The sequence below is a fragment of the Cnephaeus nilssonii genome, assembly GCF_951640355.1.
Source record: "Cnephaeus nilssonii genome assembly, chromosome: 12".
NCBI lineage: Eukaryota > Metazoa > Chordata > Mammalia > Chiroptera > Vespertilionidae > Cnephaeus > Cnephaeus nilssonii.
Window position 1 is genome coordinate 75,750,310 of NC_137083.1, and position 26,438 is coordinate 75,776,747.

General features: G+C 41.6%; 1 protein-coding gene across 1 annotated transcript in view; it reads right to left on the minus strand.

Annotated features, from left to right (window-relative positions):
- The window catches only part of BLVRA (biliverdin reductase A), a 67,607-nt gene that overhangs the window by 12,473 nt on the left and 28,696 nt on the right, over positions 1-26,438 (minus strand). Inside the window, exons 5-6 of the mRNA XM_079786255.1 lie at positions 16,612-16,709; positions 6,769-6,876 (exon numbers count right to left, since the gene is read on the minus strand). Coding sequence (XP_079642381.1) covers positions 6,769-6,876; positions 16,612-16,709 — 206 coding nt within the window. The remainder of the gene's footprint in view (positions 1-6,768; positions 6,877-16,611; positions 16,710-26,438) is intronic.

Sequence of the window (26,438 nt, forward strand, 5' to 3'; positions counted from 1 at the left end):
TCTTAAAAAACATATATTTATAAGAATTCTAGAAATATAAATTTAAAAGTTTATATGTTAAAGTTTAGTTATATCAGTGAATGTTAACTCAAGAACAATTTAATAAAGACTTTTCTAAGAACGATACTTGCAAACCGCATTCACTGGGACCACACCTTCCCTGTGAAGGTGTGTTCCTATTGTTAGCAGCCCCAGCCTCAGTGAATGTAAGTAATCTGATTCTTTAATGCATGTTGAAGTAAATAAATACTCATAACTAGAACATTTCTAAGAATGCTGCTTACAAACTGTGTTGTGACAAGTACTATATTACTGAATAGAGTAATTCTCTCTGTAATGCATCACCCTCAACAGTGTTTAAGTACGCTTGTAATAAGCATACCAGAAGTAAAGAAAGTGAGCAAGGGAGAGAGTCTATTTGAAGAATTAAGGACAGAAAACTACCCTAGCCTGGTGAAGGAAAATGGAGCAATAAGTATTACTACACCAGTGTTTTTCCCCCTGTTTTCATCCCCTCACTTTCAACCTGTGTGTATCTTTTGTTCTGCGGTGAGTCTCTTGTACACAGCATATACATGCAGTATATGAGTGATTTATTCTTATCCTTTCTGTCACACTGTGTCTTTCGATTAGAGCATTTCATCCATTTGCATTTACAGTTACTATTGATAGATACTTATTTATTGCCATTTTAAAAAAGGCTATATTCCTCTTTCTCTATGTCTTAAACAGCCCCTTTAGCATTTCTTGCATTGCTGGTTTGATGGTAATGAACTCCTTTCGTCTTTTTTTGCTGGGAAGCTCTTTATTTGACCTTTGATTTTAAATGATAGCCTTGCTGGATAGAGCAGTCTTGTTGCAGGTTCTTGCTTTTCATTACTTTGTGTACTTCATGCCACGCCCTTCTGGCCTGACGTGTTTCTGTGGAGAGATTAGCCAACAACTTTATGGGAACTGACTGTTTCTCTCTTGCTGCATTTAAGATTCTCTCTTTGTGTTTAATCTTGGCCATTTTAATTATGATGTGTCTTGGTGTGGGTCTCCTTGTGTTTATCTTGGGGACTCTCTGTTCTTCCTGAACTTGTGTGACATTTTCCTTCACCAGGCAAGGGTAGTTTTCTCTCATTAATTCCTCAAAGAGGTTCTCTCCCTTGCTCGCTGTCTTTACTTCTGGTAACCCTATGATGTGGATGTTGTTACATTTCATGTTGTCCCAAAGTTCCTTTAAACTCTCCTTCTGTTTAATTACTTTGTCTTATTCCTATTCTGACTGAGCTATTTTTTTCTGTTTTGTCTTTTATATCTGACAAAATTGAGTACAAAACAAAGACTATAAAAGAAACAAAAAAGGTCACTACATAATAATAAAAGGATCATTGAGCAGTGTGGCCTGACACCGCTTGGTAAGAAATGGAAATGTTTAGGGTGGCTGGAGTGAAAGAGCTCCAAGCCAAGGCTAATAATATCCACTTTCCTTGTTAGGGGATTTAATAAATAGCATAATGTTCTCATAGGTGCTCAATAAATACTTCTGTTGTTCCTCTCTTGATTTGTTTGATTATATCAACTTCTAGCTCTGAAATTCCATGATGCTTACCATACTGCATGAGTTCTATGGTGTATTGGTTTATACACTGTCTAGCACATTGTGGATGTTAAATAAATAGTCTCTATGACGGCTGGCAGAAGTCTGAGTAAAAGAGGATAAGTGGTCGAAACAAACAAACAAAAATAATAACAAAAGGATCAATCTAACAAGAGGCTATAGCTCTTATTAACATATATACACCTAATATAGAAGCGCCTAAGTTTAAAATAATTTTTGGTAGATAAAAAATTTTTTTAAAAATATATTTTTATTAATTTCAGAGAGGAAGGTAGAGGGAGAGAGAGATAGAAACATCAATGATGACTGATGTTTGAGAGAATCATTGATCGGCTGCCTCTTACACACCCCCTACTGGGGATGGAGCCCACAACCCCAGCATGTACCCTTGACAAGAATCAAACCTGGGATCCTTCAGTTCGCAGGCCAATACTCTATCCACTAAGCCAAACTGGCTAGGGCTTTTGGTGGACTTTAAGAAAGAGATCAACTGCAATACAATCATAGTAGGAGACTTTAAACCCCACTGTCATCAATGGATAGATCTTCCATAGAAAATATCAACAAGGAAACAGCGACCTTAAATGACACACTAGATCAGGATTTAATTGATATCTACAAAACATTTCATTCCAAATGAGCAGAATATTCTCAAATGCACATGGAACATTCTCAAAGACAGACCACACTTAAGGACACAAAAGAAGTCTCAATAAATTTAAGAATATTGTAATTATATCAAGCATCTTTTCTGACCACAATGGCATTGAAATAGAATTCAACCGTGATAAAAAAAAAAAAAAAAGCTCAAAAATAGCCCTAACTGGTTTGGCTCAGTGGATAGAGCATCAGCCTGCGGACTGAAGGGTCCCAGGTTTAATTCTGGTCAAGGGCATATACCTTGGTTGCGGGCACATTCCAGTTAGGGGGTGTGCAGGAGGCAGCTGACTGATGTTTCTCTCTCATCAATGTTTCTCTCTATCCCTCTCCCTTCCTTTCTGTAAAAAATCAATAAAATATATATATTTTAAAAAAGCTCAAAAATATTGAAATACATGTAGGTTAAATAGCATGTTATTAAATAACAGAGTACCAATAAGATCAAGAAAGAAATAAAAAACTACGTGGACACAAATAAAAATGAACACACAACCACCCAAATATCTATGGGACACAGCGAAAGCAGTCCTGAAAAGGAAGTTCATAGAATTACAGGCCTACCTCAGCAAGTAAGCAAAATCTCTAGTAAACAAAGACTATAAAAGAAACAGAAAAGGTCACTACATAATAATAAAAGGATCATTGAGCAGTGTGGCCTGACACCGCTTGGTAAGAAATGGAAATGTTTAGGGTGGCTGGAGTGAAAGAGCTCCAAGCCAAGGCTAATAATATCCACTTCCCTTGTTAGGGGATTTAATAAATAGCATAATGTTCTCATAGGTGCTCAATAAATACTTCTGTTGTTCCTCTCTTGATTTGTTTGATTATATCAACTTCTAGCTCTGAAATTCCATGATTTTAATCTAATAATTCTACACCTGAAAGAATTGCAGAAAAAAGAAAAGAAAAAAAAAAAACACACCTCAGGAACAGTCCAGAGTAAGTAGAAGAAAGGAAATAATAAAGGTCAGAAAAGAAATAAATGACATAGAAACTAAAAAATATATATAAAAGATCAATGAAACCAAGAGCTGGTTATTTGAAAGGAAATAAAAGACTGATGAACCTTTAACCAGATTCATCAAGAAACAAATAGATCAGAGCCAAATAAATATAATCAGAAATAAAACGGACAGGTAACCACAGACTTCACAGAAACCCAAATGATTGTAAAAAAATATTATGAATAACAATATGTCAAGGAAATAGACAAGCTGGGCAAAATGGACAAATTCCTAGAAACACACAGTCTTCCAAAATTGTATCATGAAGAAGCTGAACGCCTGAATAGACCAATAACAACTAATGGAATCTAAGGACTAGCCAATAAACTTCTGGGAGACCAAAGCCCTGGACCAAATGGCTCCAAGGGCGAATTTTACCGAATATTCAAAGAACTAACAGCAATCCTCCTCAAACTATTCCAAAAATCCAAGAGGAGGGGAGACTTCCAAGATCATTTTATGAGGCCAACATTATCCTAATACCAAAACCAGATAAAGACAGAACGGAAAAAGAAAATTATAGGCCAATATCCCTGATGAACATTGATGCAAAAATCCTCAAAAAATATTAGCACATCAGATCCAGCACTACATTAAAAAATAATACACCATTTATCAAGTGAGATTTATTTTGCGGATTCAAGGTTGGTACTATATCCACAAATCAATAAATGTGATACATCACATAAACAAAATGAAATATAAAAATCACATGATCATATCATTAGATACAGAAAAGCATTCAATAAAATCTAATCCCCATAAATGATAAAAACTCTCAGCAAAGTGGGAATAGAGGGATCATACCTCATCATAATAAAGGTCAAATATGAAAAACCTACAGCCAACACCATACTCAATGGATCAAAAGTAAAAGTATTTCCCTTAAGATCAGGAAAAAGACAGCGATGTCCACGTTCATAATACTTATTCGACATAATACTGGAAGTCCTAGCCATAGCGAACAGACAAGAAGAATAAATAAAAGACATCCAAGTGGGGAAGGAACAAGTAAAATGTTATTTGCAGAAAACATGATTTTGTATACATAAAATCCTAAAAACTCCACCTAAAACTTCTAGAACTAATAAATTCGACAAAATTGTAGGATACAAAAGTAACATCCAGAAATAAATGGCATTTTTATACACCAATAATAAACTATCAGAAAGAGAAACTAAGAAAACAACTCTATTTACTATTACAACAATAAAAATAAGGTACCTAGGAATAAATTTAACTCAGGAAAAGATAAACAAATGGGAGCACAACAAGCTAAAAAGCTGCACAGCAAAAGAAACCATTGACACAATGAAAAGGGAACCCACTGTATGTGAGAATATATTTATGAAGGATACATCCAATAAGGGGTTAATTTCCAAAATATATAAAAATGTATACAATTCAACATCAGGAAGACAAACAATCCAATTAAAAAATGGGCAAAGGACCTGAATAGGCACTTCTCCAAAGAGGACATACACATGGCCACTAGACATGTGAAAAAAATGCTCAAAGTCAGTAATCATCAGAGAGATGCAAATTAAAACTACAACGAAGGACCACCTCACACCTGCAGAATGGCTACTATCAATAAATTAAGAAACAAGTGCTGGCGAGGATATGGAGAAAAGGGAACCCTTGTGCACTGCTGGTGGGAATGCAGGCTGGTGTAGTCACTGTGGAAAACAGTATGGAGTTTCCTCAAAAATTAAAAATGGAATTGTCTGTTGACCCAGTGATCCCACTTCTGGGTATATATGCTAAGAATCTTAAAACACCAATCAGAATATATGCATCCCCATGTTTATAACAGCATTGTTTACAATAGCTAAGATCTAGAAACAGCCTAAGTGCCCATCAGTAGATGAGTGGATACAAAAGCTATGGTACATTTACACAATGTGGCTATATAAAAGAAGGAACTGTTATCCTTTGGGACACCATAGGTGGACCTGGAGATTATGATGCTAAGCCAAATAAGCCAGTCAAAGAAAGACAGATGCTATAAGATCTCTCTAATATGTGGAATCTTAGGAACAAAATCAACCAAGGAACAAAATGGAATCAGAAGCATGGACACACGGAACATACTGGCTGACATCTGAGGGGGTGTGGGTGGGATTGACTGTCTAAAAAAGATGAAAGGATTAACTAAAGAACATATATATATATATATGTATATACACATATATGTATATGTATATGTATATGTATATGTATATGTATATATGTGTGCATATATATATATATAACTCCCATGGACCCAGACAATAGTTTGATGAAGCACAAGGAAGGGGGAGGTGGAGTGTAGAGGTGGGCAAAGGGGGTGGGGGAGGGGGACACCTGCAATAATACCTACATTAAAAATTATTTTTTAAAATATATTTTATTGATTTTTTACAGAGAGGAAGGGAGAGGGATAGAGAGTTAGAAACATCGATGAGAGAGAAACATCAATCAGCTGCCTCCTGCACACCCCGCACCGGGGATGTGCCCGCAACCAAGATACATGCCCTTGACCGGAATCGAACCTGGGACCCTTCAGTCCGCAGGCCGACGCTCTATCCACTGAGCCAAACCGGTTTCGGCTACATTAAAAATTTTTAATAGAAACAAACAAAAAAGATAAATTTAAAAATCACTACCTAATCAATCAATCATTAGACTCCACATAAGTGAGATCTTATTGGATTTGTATTTTTCTGACTGGTTTTTTTTGATTCAGCATCATAATTACCAGGTCCACCCATACATTTTTGCCAATTGAGAAATCAGGGGGGGGGGGAGGGCTGGGGGAGAAGCAATGCCAGGCTGCTTCAGGGTTTTACTAGTATTTCTTTCATGAAAGCTCCCAGGGAAGGTGGCCAGACAAGGAACCCAGGTAAGGGTGTGGAAAGACAAGGTGTCCATCCAAAGGCGACTACGAGAGGAGGCGGCTCCAGGAGGCTCATTTCCTGTTACTAATGGAGGTGCTCAAAGGATCACCAAGACAGAGTAAGTAGAAAAATATATAGTACTGTAGATCCGAAATTGGCCACAGTCAATATCCCTGTAACTTGTGAGAGGAAAGGGGGACTAGCATGTGCTATTTGCTCCACAAAGAGACGTTCTCCTCTCCAAGAACCTTACCCTCCATCCTTTTTGAAAAGATAGGTTTCACTTTCAACTTCCTGTGAAAAAATAATGTCCAGCTTGTTAAGATTTCATGAGGCAAAACTCTGCTTGCCTAGTAGACTGGGACAGTGGCCTAAAAATGCTTACGATTTCTAATACACATTTTACCTAAGCACACCAAGCCATTCTGTCTCATTTGAGAACAGAAAGAAAAATTAGATATTTTTATTGTTTGTAGGTGCATAATAAATCAAACTGGCCCTCAGTCAGAGAGCCTTTAGTAAAATAAATCAAAGCTCATCCTCTAGAGAGCTAGGAAATAACCATTTGGCATCCTGGCCCCACCAGTTCCACGTGACCTGTAACCCCCCTAAAACTGACCTGTGAAGAGAAGAGATCCTTTCAGCAGGTCTTTCCCCACCACTTCTTTTTTCAGGAACGCAAACTCCTCCATCAAGAGCTCAATATGTTCCTCATGCAAGACTTTCCCTGTGACGACAAAAATGGAATAGAAAGGCAATCGTCATCAATTGCGTAGAGCCATGCATCCCAGAGTATAAATCTGTGTTTCCCCAGCACAGAAGGACACACAGACCTCAAAACCAATTTGGGAACCACTACACCTTTCAACATCCCAGCTGTAGGTAGTGCCAATTCTAAAACTAAAACAGGAATAAAAATCTAAGAAAGCAAGATTATATCCACCTGCCTCAAAGGCAAGATGAGATCAGGAAAATATCAGAATGGTGGAGCATAAAATTCTAAGACACAAAAAGAAGAAAAGGGATTGTCGAGATTAAAGGAAAGAAGCTAGAACTAGACTTTTATTTCAAAGAATTGAAAAAAACAGATGACTTTTTAAATTATCTGGGTTAGAGGGAAAATAAAACCTTAATATTTATAATTTTTTAATTCTAAAAGAAAACTATTGAAACATTTTTGCTCTAATGGCTTTTTCATACCTAAGCCAGGAATTTCATAACAAACCCAAACTATTTTGTAATTAAGTGCAAAGTGTGGTTATGACCTACACTTTCATTGAAACAAAGAGAGGAATCTGGGCCGCTGGAAGACACTCACCAACCTTTGCTTAACCCAGACTCACAGAAAACACAGCAGAAGGTACTGGGCTTGTTTTGCACAACTGAGTGGGCGGGAATGTCTTCCGAGTCTCCAGAGAGTGAGGTGTGTGGGAGAGTGCGATTCCTCCCACCCACAAATAATGTCAGAGCTTCTTACAGTGAAGAGTCGTTCTCTCCTCTGGGTGATTCTATCACGTGCATGAGCATGAGGGGAGGCTGGACATCTGGGAAGTTTAAACATGTTTCAGAGCATGTTGTATTCTCTCCAGCACTATTTCTATATTTCCATTTCTGCATTTCCATATCCATGGTTATTAAGAAAACTTTTATCTTTCAACTGCATCTTTGGTTGTTTTTCTATCATTCACTCAATGCTCTATTGTGATAAATGTGGCAACCGCAGTATACACATATACACATGAATGCGCGCGCGCGCGCGCGCGCGCACACACACACACACACACACACACACACACATCCATATACATATTTTCTTTAGATCAGTTCACTGAAAGGACTTAGAAGCAAAGATAACTGAAAAGAAAAAGCAATGAGCACACCTAGCATATAAATATTGGCATCAAAATATCATTACTTCACTGTTGGGAATGTAAATTAATGCAGCCTGTGAAAAACAGTACAGAGGTTCCTCAGACAAGTAAAGATAGAACTACCATGTGGTCCAGCTTCTGGTTATTTATCTGAAGGCAACAAAACACAAACTCCAAAAGATATATGTACCCCTATGTTCAGTGCAGCAGCATTCACAATAGCCAAGACATGGAAAGAATCTAAGTGTCCACTGACGGATGAATGGAAAAAGAAAATGTGACACACACATACTGAATGGAATATTATTTAGCCATAAAAAGAAAATCTTGCCATTTGAGACAATATTGACCTTGAGGGCATTATACTAAGTAAAATTAGTCAGAGAGAGAAAGACAAATATCATATGATTTCACTTATATGTGGAATCTAAAATAAAAGGAACAAAAACACTCATCGATACAGAGAAGAGATTTGTGGTTGCCAGAGATAGGAGGTGAGAAGTAGGCAAAGAAGGCAAGAAAGGTGGTCAAAAAGTACAAACTCCCAGTTATAAAATAAATAAGTTTGGGAATGTAATATACAGCATGGTGACTATAATTAGTACTTACCTGTGTATTTGAAAGTTGCTAAGAGAGTAAATCTTAAAAGTTCTGGTACAGAAAATTTTTGATGCATAGTAATAAATCTTAACTAGACTTGTGGTGATCACTGCACAATATATATAAATAATAATTATGTTGTATACCTTTAATATGTTATGTGTCAATCATATCTCAATTTTTACAGATTTTAATTAAAAATTTTTAATTAAAAAAGAGCCCTATTTACCATTAAATGACTAGGTCTCCTTGAAAAAATGTCTAGTTGCAGGGCTGAGGTAGAAAAAGTTTACCATGAACATAAACCATTTCAAACAATAACAGAAATATAACAACATGAGACAAGAGATAGCATGAAGAGATCCCCATTGACAGAATATGAAAAAATTTGAGTATCAAAATAAACAATGAAAATGGAGTATAAAATGAAGCCATACTGATATAAAGACATAAGCAGAAAGTGTGATAAATAATGAATAATATCAGGTTTCAAACTACCTCCCCACAAAATAATCATTAATTATAAATGGGAAAGAATTAGCTTTCATTGGAATAGCCTTGCAGACACCACTTTAATCAAATGGTATCATTAATGATGGACAAATTGAAATTGAATGGCACCCGACATGTACACATAAGGAACTGGTGGACATTGAAATTGGGTCTCAAAAGAACTGTTGGTCCAGAAAGAAACTCACTACAGACTGATTCATTTGCCTGTCAGCATAACTATTATTGCTCATCTCACATTCAGTTCTTATAAGTATATCTCTAGTGACACATGATCTCGCTCATCTAGGGGAAATGATGAACAACATAGACTGATGAACAAGAACAGAACCAGAAACAAGGAGGCATCGATCGGACTATCGGGCCTCAGAGGGAGGATAGGGGAGGGTGGGGGGAGAGGGGAGAGATCAACCAAAGGACTTGTGTGCATGCATATGAGCCTAACCAATGGTTAAGTTCAACAGGGGGTTGGGGCATCCGTGGGGAGGGGTGTGGGATGGGAATGGGGGGATGAGGACAAATATGTGACACCTTAATCAATAAAGAAATTTTAAAAATAAATAAATAAAAAGAAATTGAATGGCACCTGATAGGATGTAATGCAAAAAACATAAGATCACCTCTATGAAATTTCTATAAAAGATGTATATCCAAAAATAATTATGAAAAAAATATCAGGCAAACTCAAATTTAGAAACATTATACAAAATATTTGGATAGTAAATCTTTTTAAATACCAAGGAAAGACTGAGGAACTGTCCAGATCAGAGGTTAAAAGTGACATGACAGGGCATGAGAAGAGATAAATCAAAGAATTTATATACTTACTAGAGGCCTGGTGCATGAATTTGTGCATGGGTGGGGTCCGGCTGGCCCGCCCTGATGGGGGCCCATTGGGCCGGGCCGGCTGGGGGAAGGGGCTGCAGGCAGTTGGCTGGCTGGCCCCGCCCCCGATCGGGGTATTGGGGGCTGATCAGAGGTGGCACCGGCCGGAAGGGGGCAGGGGGGGGGCGTGATCGGGGCCCAGATCAGGCTTGTTGGCTGCCGCAGTGGGTGTCATAGCCACTGGTCGTTCTAGTCATTCTGGTTGTTCTGGTCGTTCCGTCGTTCCGGTCACTGGGCTTTTATATATATAGATATGCATAGCCCATGGATATGTGCAATAGGGTAGTGAAGACATAGTGGGGTGGGTAGGGGCTGGGAAGACGGAGGTAAAGGGGGGAAGGAAGATATCTGTAATACTATCTATATATATAAAAGCCTAAGTGACCGAATGACCAGTCGACTGGTTGTTATGACGTGCACTGATCACCAGGGGACAGAAGCTCAATGCAGGAGCTGCTCCCTGGTGGTCAGTGTGCTCCCACAGTGGCGCACTGCTCAGCTGACTGACGGGCACCAGACACCGGACTCATGGCTGGCAAGCAGCTACAGCAGCGTGAGACTCTCCCTCCTCTGCGGCAGCGCTACCAAGCAGTGGCGGTGGCAGGTTCAACAGGTCTGGGATGAGTGGGAGCAGCGTGACACCAGGTCTGGGCTCGGGCTCCTCCCCAGCTTCCTGCTACTTTGCACACTACTACATACCTCGGGGGATGTCAGACTGCCGGTTTTGGCCCAATCCCAGGCCTGCGGGGGTTGGGCTGAAACCTGCAGTCCAACATTTCCCGAGGGGTCCCAGATTGCAAAAGGGCGCAGGCCAGGCAGAGGGACCTCTAGTGAACAATAAAAAGTTTATTTAAAAAAAACAAAAGATAACTTCTTAGAATAAAATAAGAGGGCAATTGGCAATTAATGGACTTGAATTCTCAGATCATTTGTTTTCTCAGTTTTTTGACATAAGTAGTATGGGTGTTTTGTCCATTATAGGTGTAATAAATGAGGATTTTTAAATTTGGCAGAAAAAGAAGAGATCTCCATCTTTATAATTCTACTCCCTACCAACTGAAGCAGTGAACAATATAATTCTATCCTCTGCCAACGGAAGTAACCTATATATATAAAAACCTAAGCAACCAAACGACCGAAATGACTGAACGACTGGTCTTCCAGTTGCTATGATGCACACTGACCACCAGGGGGCAGATGATCAATGCAGGAGCTGCCCCCTGGCGGTCAGTGCTCTCCCACAGCCAACCTCCCCAAGCTGGCCCACCTCCTGTGGTCCCTTCCCCCATAATTGCAGGTGTCTCCATTGTTTCTTTCTTCTTCTAAAATATATTTTCATTGATTTCAGAGAGGGAAAGAGAGATAGAACCATCAATGAGGAGAGAGAATCATTGATTGGCTGCCTCTTGCATGCTCCCTACTGGGGATCAAGCCTGCAACCCAGGCATGTGCCATTGACTGGAATTGAACCCAGGGCCCTTTAGTCCACAGGCCTACGCTCTAATCAACTGAGCCAAACTGGCTAGGGCCCATTGTTTGTTTATCCTTGTGTTTCTATTTGTTGTTTCCGTTTGGTGGTATTCTATATTTTTTTTCTGTTTCCTCTTTTTTTAAGTTATGTGTTTTAATTTTAGACTTTTGTGTGTGTGGTTATCATTAAGTTTATGCAAAAGAAAGTTTCATATATACAGTAGTCCTTTTTATTCTGAATGTATCTTTCCTCCAGAGATGTTTGCAAATTCAGACCTTTAGCCTTCCACTTTTATATTTTTTCTTGTCAGAAATTTTCCTTATTTATGCTGTGAGTTAATTTCCAAATTGCAGTAGATACTGTCTTTTCCTCTGTCTTTTTAGTATTTTTACCTTCTTTAACCATAGTTATATTTAAATGTATAATACCCTGTTCTGAAAAAGGGTTGCAATATCCTGTTTCTGTCTGACTGTTTGTAATCTTGCTTATGGTTTTGTATAATTTTACCTTTTATTTCAATATTTCCTATAGTGGAGGTCTTAAGGTGGTAAATTCTCTGGGCTGCTGTGTGTCTGGAAAAGTTTTTATTTCTCCTTTATATTTAAAAAATAACTTTGCTGAATATATTGTTCTTGACTGATAGATAAGTTTTCCCTTTCAATAGTTTGTGTATTTGATTCCATTCTCTCCTAGCTTGTAGGGCTGCTGCTGAGAAATCCGATGATAACCTAATGAGATTTCCTTTAGAGCTTATTCTCTTCTTTTCCCTGGTTGCCTTGCGAATTCTTTCCTTGTTATTAATTTTTGACAGTTTTAATACAGTGTGCCTTGGAGAAGGCCTTTTTGGATTGAGATAGTTAGGTATTCTGTTTGCTTCTTGGATTCGAGCATCTAGCTTTGTCCATAGGTTTGGGAAATTCTCATCAACTCTGTGTGAATAGGACCTCTGCTCCCTTCTCCTTCTGTGCTCTTTCTGGTATACCTATTGCTTTAATATGTCTCTTTGATTGAGTCAGATAGTTCTCATAGAATTCTTTCATATACTCTAAAGTCTCTCTCTTCCATCTGCATGATTACTATCTTCAATTTTTAAAGATTTGTCTTCATTATCACTAATTCTTTTCTCCAATTGGTCAGCATCATTTCCTGAGCCTGCTAGTTCATCACTATTTATCAAATTTCTAATTGTGTTTTTTTTTTAAGTTTCAATGTCTTTAGTAAAGTACTGCTTTTATTTGTTAATTTTATTTCTGAGTTCATTAAACTGCCTGTGTTTTCTTGTATTTCATTGAGGGATTTTCCAGAACTGCAACCTTAACTTCTCTGGCATTTAAATCACATATTTCTATGTCTTTAAGTTTATTTTCTAGAGATTTGCATTTTCTTTCTGAGTTGCCTCATTACCTTGGCTGTTCATGGTATGTCATAGATTCCTTCTAGGCATCTACAGGAATGAGATCTGCTTTCTTTTCCTTTTGTTTTTTAGTGTCACTTCTCGAGTCGGTTGATAAGAAGTCTTGTTTCCAGAACGTGGCACTGAAGCACAAGTTTTTTAGTTTCCCTTGTGCTGCTCTAGCTTCTGGGATCCCTGCAGAATGGTTGAAAATGTCCGGTATCCCCTAGTCTCTTCTGTAGCCAGGTCACCTTGGTCTTAAGGCACCATGCCTATTGGGGAATGTGGTGGACGACGGTGTTACAAGCCTGTGAAATCACAAGGGTGAGGTGTGGTAAGCTGGGAGAGGTCAGCTGCTGCACTTGTGGTTTGTCCTCCCAGTAACAGTAATTGCCAGACCTCAGCTGCTTCACCTCTGTATCTCCACCCATCGCTAGGATTAACTGCAGCATGTACCTGCCATCTAGGGGGGAAAAAATCCTTCTGTCACTCCAGTCCTAGGGTTTGCAGATAAGGTGTTTTATAGCCCAGTGTTCACAGCTGTAGCTTCTTCTAGGGCCGCTGCTACCTCTGGAAGGGTGAAGGGAGCTGGCCAGGCTTCATGGCTTGTTCTGCCTGACAATAGGGGCCACCAGACAACAGCATCTCTGTGCTTCGTTTCTGCCCCGGTCGCTGGGTTTAGTGCCAACCACTCTGGCAGGAACCTTCACTGTATCTCTTTGCTCCTCTGGGCTGCAGGAAATACAGATGGCAACCTGATTCTCCCCTCTTTCAAGACCCATAGGGCTGCATCTGTGGTACCGGTCTCTGCTCTTCTACCCTTCTCCCTTCCCCCCGCCTCGTTCCCCACTTGCTTCCACTCACCCACTTTCAGCTGTTTCAATGCACAAATCTCTCAGATGTGTTCGTATTCAGCAGGGAATTCTTTGTTTAATTATCACTGTTCAAATTATTGTAACTTCAAAAAGAAAGACCAGGGAAACTTCTCATGCTGCCATTCCTCTGTAGTCTTTTTCCCTTATATGGGTTTCTCCAAATATATAGGTTTCTATATTTGTCTTTACATTTACCTTTACCAGGGAGATCTTTTTTTAAAATTTTGTATGCCTTCCTGTTGCTGCCTAGTATCCTTTTGTTTTAATTTGAAGGAACTTCCTTTAGCAATTCTTCTAGGGTAGGTCTAGTGGTGATTAATTCACTCAGTTTTTATTTGTCTGGGAAAGTCTTAGTTTTATTTTCATTTCTGAAGGACAGTTCTGCTCAATACTGTATTCTTGTATGGAAAGTTTTTTTCTTTCAATACTTTGAATACATCTGACCTTCATCGTTCTTGCTGAGAATTCTGTTGATAATCTTAAAGGAGCTTTCTTGTATATAATGAGTCACATTTCTCTTGCTTTTTTTCAAGAGTCTGCCCTTATCTGTGACTTTTGAAGGTGTGATTATAATGTATCTTGGTGTGAGACTCAAGGTTTATTCTAGTTAGAGTTCACTAAGTTTCTGGAAATTGTATATCATTTCATTTATCAAATTTTTGCAAGTTTTTAACCATTATTTCGTTAAATACGCTCTCTGCCCTTTTCTCTCTTTTCCCTTTGTGACATATATTGATCTGCTTGATGGTATCCCATAAATTCCTTAAGATTTCTTCACTGTTCTTCATTGTTTTTTTTCTTTTTGTACTTATGAATCAAATTTCAAATGACCCATCCAAGTTTGCTCTTTTCTTCATTTGGTTGATCAAGGCTGTTGTTGAACCCTTCTTGTGGGCTCTTCAGCTCCAGAATTTGTTTGGTGCTTTTTATAGTTTACATCTCTTTGTTGGTATATTTTCATTTTGCTCAGGTACTGTTTTCCTGATTTTTGTTTATTTGTTTGCGGTCTCTCTTAGCTGACTGTGTATCTTTTACAGAGTTATTTTTAATTATTTTTCAGATAATTCATTGGTCTGAATTTCTTGGGGTCAGTTTCAGAAAATGTTTCATTGGGCTGTTTTCCTCTTTCTTTGTTTTCCTTGTGATTATTTGTTGAGTTTTGAATATTGGACTAAACAGGCACATTTCCCAGTCTTTACAGACTAGTTTTGTAAAGGAGACTTTCACCACTCAGCCAGGCAAAAAAATTCTGGGGAGGAGGGATTACCAAAATTTTCTTGGGAATATATCACTCTGGGATTATATGTATAATTTCCAAATTAAAGAGATTTGCCCCTGTTCTCAAGAACCTGTAATCTCTTGCTCCCCCTGATGGCTGTTTGCAGTAATGCACTCTCTCTGGCTCTCCTTGTTTTTAACAGTCCCCAAATTGGCATTCAAAGGATAAATGTCTTTGAGAAAATTGGACAGATATGTACAACAAAATTAAACTAGAAAAACTTCTTACACCATACACAAGCATAAGCTCAAAATAGATTAAAGACTTAAATGTTGGACTTGAAAAACTGCTAGAAGAAAACCTAGGCAGTAAAATCTTAGACATTTCTCATAGAAATATTTTTTAAAATATATCTTCTTGGGCAAGAAAAACAAAAAAAAATAAACTTGTTTTTAAAAATATTTTCATTGATTTCATAGAGGAATGGAGAGGAAGAGAGATATATATGAATATAAATGATGAGAGAGAATCATTGATCAGCTGCCTCCTGCATGCTCCCTACTGGGATCGAGCCCACAACCTGGGCATGTGCCCTGACCAGGAATTCAACCATGACCTCCTGGTACATAGGTCAACACTCAACCACTGAGCCACACCAGTTGGGCTAGCTTTCCTTGTTTTTAATGACCTTGACATTTTTTAAGAATACTGGTCAGATATTTTGCAGAATGACCATCAACTGGGATTTTTCTGATGTTTTTCTTATAATTAGCCTGGGGTAATGTGTTTTAGAAAAAGAGTAATCACATTCTCATCAAATCATATCAAGTACATGCTATTAACATGACTTATCACTATATCATGACCACCTGGCTTAGGCAGTTTCTGTCTATTTTCTCCCACGTAAAGTTACTCTTTTTTTCTTCCTTTTCATCTTGTACTCTTTGGAAGATACTCACTACATGCAGGACATTATCTTCTTGAAAAAACTTAGCCTGTTATCTTGCAGAGTATTCCACATTCTAGTTTGTTTGATTTTATTATTTGGTGTCACCTTTATCACTATGTTTCCTGCAAACTGGAAGTTTAATTTAAATGGCTCACGATGTCAGAATGATCCATATTAGCAGTTATTTGGTTAGGATGGGAACAGCAGAGATCTTCATTACAAAGGGGAAATTTTATTTTTTGTAATAAGCAAGAAGTCTAGCATATAATATTATAAATAGTATTTCCTTAAGGAAAAAGAAAAACTATAAAATGTGAATAGAAAACAATTAATTACTCTGATCTGGGAATTTTTCCATTGGCAATATAAATATCATATGAATAAAACTAAAATCATATCATGATAATACCACAGGTGGAAACTAATGCATATTTTTAATTAGAGTAAAAAAAGCTAACAAATCTCAAAAAAAAGTTTGCAAATTTCCACCCATCCCTCCGCCATATTGGCCCTCCACATATCCTTTTAATATGCCTACAGTAGTTAGGTGGAGAGTGTTGGGAGTCTTTTGTATCAGTAATATATCTGATATGGGGATAAACTATAAAGGAATAAAGATGCCACAGAATTCTTAGTGATGGTAACTCAGTAAGAGCAACTGTGCTCTAGACAGATAGAACATACATCACCTTTCTGTTCAGCCAGCTCCCACAGGTCCTGAGCTGCTGTCCAAGACAGCGTCATAGGGTATTCCACAAGGACATGCTTGCCAGCATTAAGGAACTGCCTTTGGAAACAAGAGATATAGAGAGAATACACTTCAAATAAGCTGCACTGAAATGCCTGGCATGAAAGAGTACAAAATGTTATAAATGCACAAAAGTCTAGGTGTGCAAATGTGCCATACAGGTGAATCAAAACCAGAAGATAACGGTAATGAATTGTACCTCACATTATTTTCTACTATGCTGTAAGAGAATGACTTTCTGATTATGTGATCATTTAAAAAATTTGTTTATTCAACCACTCACATATTCAACCAGGTTCTATTTACCAGTTATTTTCGAGAAATAAAGACACGTTAACAGCTAAATTGCCAGTTACCACATGAGAGCTATAAATGAAAACGACAAAACCCACGGCAGCTAGCTCTGTCTGAGGCCGTCTAAAAAGATTTCACTAACAACAACTGAACCGACTCTTGAATTATGAGTAAACATTTTTCAGGTGCAATGGAATGAGCATATTTCACTTTATGCAGAATATGGAGGGGCTTGGGCATTTTGTGAGGTTTGTTCATTTGGATCATGATAAGAATTTCAGCATGAGCTATAGGGAGTAAAGGAAAATGAGGTAATACTAGTAGCTGGGAGCCTGATTGTGAAGGATTTAGAATGCTGTGCTCAGAAATTTGGACATTATTCTCTAGATAGTCTAGGGCCATGGTTGACAAACTGCAGCTCGCGAGCCACATGCGGCTCTTTGGCCCCTTAAGTGTGGCTCTTCCACAAAATACCACGGCCTGAGCGAGTCTATTTTGAAGAAGTGGTGTTAGAAGAAGTTTAAGTTTAAAAAATTGGGCTCTCAAAAGAAATTTCAATCATTGTACTGTTGATATTTGGTTCTGTTGACTAATGAGTTTGCCGACCACTAGTCTAGGGTATAAACGTTTACAGTTTACCCTTGGACAATGCACCAATCTCCCACACAGTTGAAAATCTGCATATAACTTTGACTCCCCCCAAACTTAACTACTATTAGCCTACTTTTGACTGGAAGCTGTATCAACAATATAAATAGTTTATTACCACATATTTTGTATGTTATATGTATTCTTACAATGCAATAGCTAGAGAAAAGAAAATGTTGAATGACATCAGAAGAATGGCAGCATGAGAGATGACCCTTTGAAGTTTAAACTATTTGAACAGCTATATTTAACCAAAGATTCCCTGTTCAATGCACAAATACACCTGAGAGGTCATGTGTTGAAACATTTAAAGGTGGGCAAGTGGGAGCAAACCAGGGAGGAAAAGATGCTGAGCCGAGCCACAGACACAGCCTTATAGCTGGGGAGCTCACATTGGGGCTCAGCCCAGAAAGGGGAGAAATCTGGTTGTGGCTGACACTCCTTTCATCCGGGGGGGGGGGGAGGCAAAGAAATTTGGTGGGCATTGCTGCAGAAGTGGGCAGTCGGAGCTGTGGCTGAGCCCAGATGCCTGAGCAGGTACACAGCACAGAGGTGCAGCCATGGTTGCCTGGCTGTCAGCATCCAGACAGAGAAACAAAACCACAGAGCATGGCCACCGTGAAGACTCCTAGAGCTTGCCTCCCTTCGACCTTGGGGTTGGGTTGTAGAGCACATTATCTGCAAACCCAAGAACTAGTACTACAGAATCACTTTTTCCCGAGCAAAGGATGGGCTCTGTGACTGGTCCTGGAATCAGGGGCACAAGAGAGACTCCACAAAGGTCCAAGGTTGCCATTACCAGTAGGGCAAAGCAACTTAAAAGGCAGACGGGTTACCCCAGAACAACATACCCCCATGCATTGCAGTTACCCAGGTGGCAGTGTTCAGCTGTGAAAAAACAGCACAGGGATTTCATGGATTTGGAGCCCCACTGCCCACTGTATTCCCCTACAGGGTTGGTAGCCTGGGATTGGGATGATCAGATCACTGGGAGGCACCCATTCTCCACCACACCATGGAGATCTGAAAAGCCAGAGAAGTGCAAGACACCTAAAAAACGTGTGAATTAGTGCTACCTACTGGAAAATAATAGGAAGACTTCTTCATATCAGTCTACTGGACAAGGGCCACTCATACACAGATGCATAGACAGAGAAGAAATCCATCAAATGCCACCAATAACCAAAGTAGCAAGACAGCTTGGAAAGAAAATGAACAATTTCCAGAAAACAAACTGAAAGACATGGAAATATGTGATTTAAAGGACAGAGAACTCAATATTGCATTTCTGAAAAACCTCAATGAGATGCAATATATATATGCAGTTTAATGAGCTCAGAAAACAAGTCAATGAAAAAAATGAGTACTTTACCAAAGAGATTAAAACTTTAACACAAAAAACAAGCGTAGAAAATAGAGCAGACCAAATGGAGGAAAAGATAAATGATATAAAAGGTAGAAATCTAGAAATGATGCAGAGAGAAGAGACTTGAGAAAAAAAAGAAAAAACCTCTAGAACTATCTGACTCCATCAGAAAAAGCAATCCTATCTAATAAAAGAGTAATATGCAAATTAACCATCACTCTGCTACACCCACAATCCATGCCCACCAGCCAATCAGGAGCAAGTATGCAAATTAACCCCAACCAAGATGGCTGCAGCCATGGAGTGAGCAGGAGGGAGGCTTGGGTATCCCCAGCGATAGAGGAAGCCAAGCTTTCCGCACACCCTGGCAGGCCCAGGCCTCCAGTCAAGGCTACAAAGTTTCAATTATAGAAGATAAATAAATCCCAACAAAAATGGCAGCAGCCATGGAGCTGGAAAGAGCAGGAGGCTAGGGTTGCCCCCGGCGATGAAGGAAGCCAAGCTTCTGCAGCCCTGGCCTGTCTTGGCCTTCACTTAAGGCTACAAAGTTTCAATTATAGAAGCTAAATAAATCCCAACAGAAATGGCTGTCACCATGGAGCAAGCAGGAGGCTTGGCTCTGCTCCAGGCTATAAAGTTTCAATTGTAGAAGATAAATAAATCCCAGATACCAGGGCCTCCACTTGGGTCGCCGGGGGGAGTGGCCAGCCTGAAAACCACCCCAGGCCCCTTGCCCAGGCTGCCCCAACTGCCATACCTTGCAGGCATGGTCCTTCCCAACTGCCCTCCCCTGCTGGCCTGATTGCCCACAACTGCCCTCCCTTGCAGGCCTGGTCCCTCCCAACTGCCCTGCCCTGCTGGCCATCTTGTGGTGGCCATCTTGTGTCCACATGGGGGCAGTATCTTTGACCACATGGGGGCAGCCATCTTGTGTGTTGGAGTGATGGTCAATCTGCATATTACTCTTTTATTAGATAGGATAGAGGCCTGGTGTATGGGTGGGAGCCAGCTGGTTTGCCTGCAGGGGAGGGTAGTTAGGGGTGACCAGGCTGGCAGAGGAGGGAAGTTGGGGGTGACCGGGCCTGCAGGGAAAGGCAGTTGGGGGGAACCCAGGCCTGCAGGGGAGAGCAGTTAGGGGTGACCAGGCTGGCAGAGGAGGGAAGCTGGGGGTGACCAGGCCTGCAGGGAAGGGCAGTGCAGGGGAGGGCAGTTAGGGGTGACCAGGCCTGCAGGGGAGGGCAGTTAGGGGCAAACAGGCTGGCAGGGAAGCAGTTAGGCATCAATCAGGCTGGCAGGGGAGTGGTTAGGGGGTGATCATGCTGGCAGGCAGAAGCGGTTAGGGGCAATCAGGAAGGCACGCAGGCGAGCAGTTGGGAGCCAGCAGTCCTGGGTTGTGAGAGGGATGTCCGACTGCCTGTTTAGGCCCGATCCCACAGTGGGATCGGGCCTAAACAGGCAGTCGGACATCCCTTGAGGGGTCCCAGATTGGACAGGGTGCAGGCTGGGTTGAGGGACACCCATTCCCCCTGTGCACGTATTTCATGCACCAAGCCTCTAGTCCTATCTAATAATAGACAAATATGCAAATTGACCATACCTCTGACACACCCACAAGCCACACCCACCATCCAATCAGAGCGAGCATGCAAATTAACCCAAACCAAGATGGCTACAGCCACAGAGAGCAAGGTTTTCTAGGAAACAGAGGAAGCCAAGCTTTCCGCCTGCCCTTGCCAGGCCTAAGCCTCCACTCAAGCTACAAAGTTTCAATTATAGAAGGTAACAAATTCAAACAAATGGCGGCAGAATGGAGCTTGAGAGAGCAGGCCAGGGTTGCCCCCGGCAACAGGGGAAGCAAAGCTTTCCGCACACCCTGGCTGGGCCCAGGCCTCCACTTAAGGCTACAAAGTTTCAATTATAACCCCAACAGAAATGGCTGCCGGCCACGGAGGGAGCCCCAGGCTTGGCTCCGCTCCAGGCTACAAAGTTTCAATTGTAGAAGGAAAATAAATTCCAGATACCAGGGCCTCCACTTGGGTTGCCAGGGGGCGTGGCCAGCGTGCAAACCACCACAGGCCCCTCGCTCAGGCCGCCCCATGCCCCAAGGGAACCCCCACCTGATCCGGGACGCCCTTCAGGGCAAACCAGCTGGCCCCCACCCCTGTACCAGGCCTCTATCCTATCTAATAAAAGAGTAATATGCAGATTGATCATCACTGCAACACACAATATAGCTGCCCCCATGTGGTCAAAGATCCTGCCCCCATGTGGACACAAGATGGCCACCACAAGATGGCCAGCAGGAGAGGGCAGTTGGGAGGCACCAGGCCTGCAAGAGAGGGCAGTTGAGAAGGACCAGGCCTGCAAGGGAGGGCAGTTGGAGGTGATCAACCCTGCAGGAGAGGGCAGTTAGGGGTGACCAGGATGGCAGAGGAGGGAAGTTGGGGGCAAACAAGCTGGCAGCAGAGTGGTTAGGGGGTGATCAGGCTGGCAGGCAGAAACGGTTAGGGGCAATCAGGAAGGCAGGCAGGCAAGCATTTGGGAGCCAGCAGTCCTGGATTATGAGAGGGATGTCCCATATTGGCGAGGGTACAGGCTGGGCTGAGGGACAACCCCTCTCCGTGCACGAATTTTGTGCACCGGGACTCTAGTATAACAATAATAAGCATACCAGAAGAAGAATAAAGGAGAAAGGAATGTAAAACCAAGTGGGATCGGGCCTAAACAGGCAGTCGGACATCCCTTGAGGGGTCCCAGATTGGAGAGGGTGCAGGCTGGGTTGAGGGACACCCCATTCCCCCTGTGCACGTATTTCATGCACCGAGCCTCTAGTATAACAATAATAAGCACACCAGAAGAAGAATAAAGGAGAAAGGAATGGAGAACCAAGTCAAACAAAGACTTGACAAGAAATTCCCACAACCACATAAAAATTAAAACTAAAATACAGATCAATCATCATTCAGAATCACCCGAAAGCTAGCTGAATGGCAGTCCTACAAGTAGAGAAGTAAAAAAGAAAGCACATTGAGACTGGTGGAGGGGTGGAGGTGCAGAAGAGGCTGGTTCAACAACCACGTGTGCTGTTTTTTTAATCAGGAGGGAGATCATCTCTGCAGAGGCTTCCCATGAGGAGCCCCACACCAGCCCCCCAGCCCAGGGTTCCAGATCTGGGAAGAGAAGTCCCCATAATTTGGGGCTGTAAAAACCAGTGGGGATCGTGGCTGAGTGACACAGAGGCTGCTGGAGACTCAGGAAGTTCCTCTTAAAAGGTCAAAACACGAACGTACACAGTCCGGCTCCCTCCAGGACTCAGTGGCAGCACTGGGGGATCCAGGAACATATGGGGAAGAACTGGATTGTCTGGCATCAGGGCAGGAACTCAGGGTTAGCTTTCTCCCATACGGGAGTACACACAAGGATCAATGTTCCTGTGCTGGGACATCCCCTGTCGCAGGGCTGACTGGCAACCATATCCGAGTGTCCATCAGCCTGGCTCACACTGCTTGCTCCACCCTGGTGATTCCCTGAGACTCTGCCCCATCCAAGCTGTTTGCAGCAGCTTTTGCATATGAATGGCCTGTCCTGGTTCAGGCTTCAGGCTTTGCTAAAATCTCTAAAACAAGATGCAGCTGGTGTCAGCATGCCCCAAACCTATCAATGACGGCTTAAGACCTGGCACCTGCCCTGCTTCACAATTGGGACTTGCCTAGGCACTTCCAAATGCAATACAAATAGAAGCCATCCACAGGCCCCTCTGTAGCTCCTGCTGGGTGACTTTGCGCCTCCCTGAAGGCCCTAGAGCAAGTGCACCTGGTGGACAGCTTCAGACCATATCAGATTACAACTCTGCACTCCACAAGCAACACACTCAAGGGGCAGACTCAGTGAGCACCAAAGCCCTGCTAAAGCAAGTTTTGCTCCATAAGGGTGTTTCCTACACAGCAGCTCTCCCACTGTAGTTGCAGCTGGTCCTCACAGTATATTGGCTGGAAGGTCAATTCCTCCCAGTGACACCAATAGCAATCCAGGCTCAACTACAAGGATGTGCACACAACCCACACAGGGGAACAGCTAGAGTGCCCAGCTCAGGTCACTGGGGAGGCTGAGCCAATGGGCCCTACAGGACACCTACTACACAAGGCCACTCTTCCAATTCCAGGAGAAATAGCAGCTCTACCTAATACATAGAAACAAACACAGGGAAGCAGCCAAAATGCAGAGACAAAGAAACATGTCACAAATGAAAGAAATGGAAGCAAGCAAACTGCTGGATACAGAGTCCAAAACCATGGTTATAAGGTTACTCAAGGATCTTCATGAGAGCTTCAATGGGTTTAGTGAGACTTTCAATGATCCCAGTTAGAATGTCAAAGTCATGAAAAAGGACCACTCAGAAATTAAGCATACACTAAATGAAATAAAGAATAATTAACAGGGACTCAACAATCGAGTAGAGGTTTCCGAGAATAAAGTCAACAATTTGGAATATGAGGAAGCAAAAAACATCCAATCAGAAGAGCAGAAAGAAAAACAAATAAAAATATATGAAGATAGTATAAGGAGCCTCTGGGACAACTTCAAGTGTACCAACATTCGCATTATGGGGGTGCCAGAAGAAGAAGAGAGAGAGCAAAACATTGAAAACCTATTTGAAAAAATAATGACAGAAAACTTCCCATATCTGGTGAAAGAAATAGACTTCCACGTCCAGGAAGCACAGAGAGTCCCAAACAAGAGGAACCATAAAAGGCCCACACCATGATTAATCATAATTAAAATGCCCAAAGTTAAAGACAAAGAGAGAATCTTAAAAGCAGCAAGAGGAAAGCAGTTAGTTATTTATAAGGGAGCACTCATACAACTGTCAGCTGATTTCTCAACTTTGCAGGCTAGAAGGAAGTGGCAAGAAATATTCCAAGTGATGAATAACAAGAACCTACAACCAAGATTACCCTACCCAACAAAGCTATCATTTAGAATTGAAGATTAGTTAAAGAGATTCATAGACAAAAAAAAGCTAAAGGAGTTCACCACCATTAAACCAGTATTACATGAAATGTTGAAGGGTATTCTTTGAGAAGCGGAAGAAGAAAAAGGATAAAAAATATGAACAATAAAATGAAAATAAATACATATCTATCAATAATAGAATCTAAAAATCAAAATAAATGAACTAGAAATCTAATAAATAAAATAAACTGGTGAATAAAATAGAATCAGAGGCATGGAAACATGAAACAGACTGATTAATCTCAGAGAGAAGGGGGAGAAGGGATGGGAAGAGGTTAACTAAAGATCTTACCTACAGACACAGACAGTAAGATGGTAAAGGCCTGGGGTGGGACAGAAACCAGGTGGAGGGGGACAATGGAGGGGAAAAGGGGGACATCTGTAATACTCTCAACAATAAAGATTTAAAAAAATAAAAATAAAGGCATGAATAGTGATAAATATCATATATATATATATATATATATATATATATATATATATATATATATATGCAGAGGACCTGAACAGACATTTCTCCCAAGAAGACAGACAAATAGCAAACAGATATATGAAAAGATGCTCAACTTCACTAGCTATTAGGGAAGTGAAAATCAAATCTACAATGACATAGCACCTCACACCTGTTATCAACAAAACAGATAATAACCTCGGTTGGAAAGGTTGTGGGGCAAAAGGAAGAGGGTCCAACTGGAGAGGATCCAAGATGCCCATGGAATAGGTGGTAGCTACACACACCTCTACACACAACGCCAACCCATATTTACAGCTAAATTGTGGAGCAATCGGCCTGAAGGACCAACTGAAAGAGAGCTGAACAGGAGTATTATATCCAAGAATTTATAGAAGAAGCTACACAGAGACTGGTAAAGAAGGACAGATACATGGAGAAGGCTGGCACCTGCACCCAGGGGCAGCAGCTGAGTAGCCAGAGTGATAGCTCAGCTGCAAAAGTTGTTTCTGAGGACTTGGGGTCTCAATCCTATACCAAGACCCCCAAACTATAGCACCAAGACAAGGAAGAGGAGTCTGCATAGCATCTGGCAACAAAAATCAGTGTGGAATCTGTCTTCTGGAAAGAGTAGAGAGAACCCCAGCAGCTCTCCTAAATGGCCAAAACATAGGAGCTGGCTCTCGGGCACTAACCCGGGTTCTAGTTGAGGAAAAGATTCTCAGGCATACGGAAGCCATAAAGAGAAGATCTAGTTGTTGTGGCTCTGGAAAGATATCTGGAAGGTTAACCACTGAGGTTCTGGTCCTGAGGCAACATCCCACATTGCCCTGAGGAGCCATCTTCCACTGTTGGACACTCCTATTCTTATAGCACCAGGTGCGGGGGCGTAGTGGGTGCACTAACCCCATCCTCCAAATACTGGTGACACCACCCTGCCAAGCTCAAGTCTGGCAGAAGGAACTGTTAGTTGCACCCAACAAGAACCTGAGGTGCACTCTTTTTCTGGAGAAACTATAGACTGACTCTCAGATGGTCATTTAACTGTGCAACTTTGGAACAGGGGCCAAACTTCCCCCGCTTCTGCAGGCTGGACAGGCACCACCCCCAACAGAAGACTCCCTTGCCAGGGTCTCTGGTGGCATCACTGCAGAGCTAAGGGGATGTCTGCAGCTTGCTCCCTTTCTGTGGACCTGTACTACCCTCAACTGAGAGCTGCCTTAATTCTACAAACACCGTCCTGCTGAGCTCAGTCCCACAGGGGGAAGGAGGCACTGCTAAGATGTGGGACCTCCAGCACAACCCCTTTGAAGGCACCCACCAAGGGCTTTGGTGGCTCGCTGTAGAGTTAGGGGGAGGCATTTAGCTCACTCCCATCCTGAGGGCCAGTGCCACTTTGTGGGGCCCTGTCTAAGTATACACCGGATGATGCAAGGCTGCTTTAACAATGAGCTAATCGGGGGCGCTCAGGATTAGATACTTTATGTAGGTGCAAAGTCGCTGCAAGCCTCACACTGAGCAGACACGCCTTTCTGAAGCAAAATGCTGATGTCATTGTTTGGAAAAGTGCCTTCTTTGTTTGGACCTGTCTGAGCATGTATATCAGCTGTCACTGACCAGCCTGTGATGGCTGCTTTTGTGTGGAATAAATCATGTCCCCTTTGCCTGCCTGTACACGCCTGTTTTTCCGATTTCTCTCACCGAGGAGGGTCAAGTGGCTGGCTGAAGAGCTCACACCCGACACCCCTACAGCGAAGGACTGCCTTGATCTGCTCCTCCAAGTCCCACTGGCCCTGTCTTGCTGGACTGGGTTTCATGCGGGGGTGGGGGGGGGGGAGGTAGCTCCTCTCAGAGCTGGGATATTTGGAAAGCTTCCCTCTGAGAGGCTCCCGTCCGGGCTCGGTCAGGCATGTCTACAGAGCTAAGGGGAGGAGTGAAACTCCCTCCCTCCCAGGGCCCCGCTGCTGCAACCCTCAACCGAAGGGGCTCTTGATCT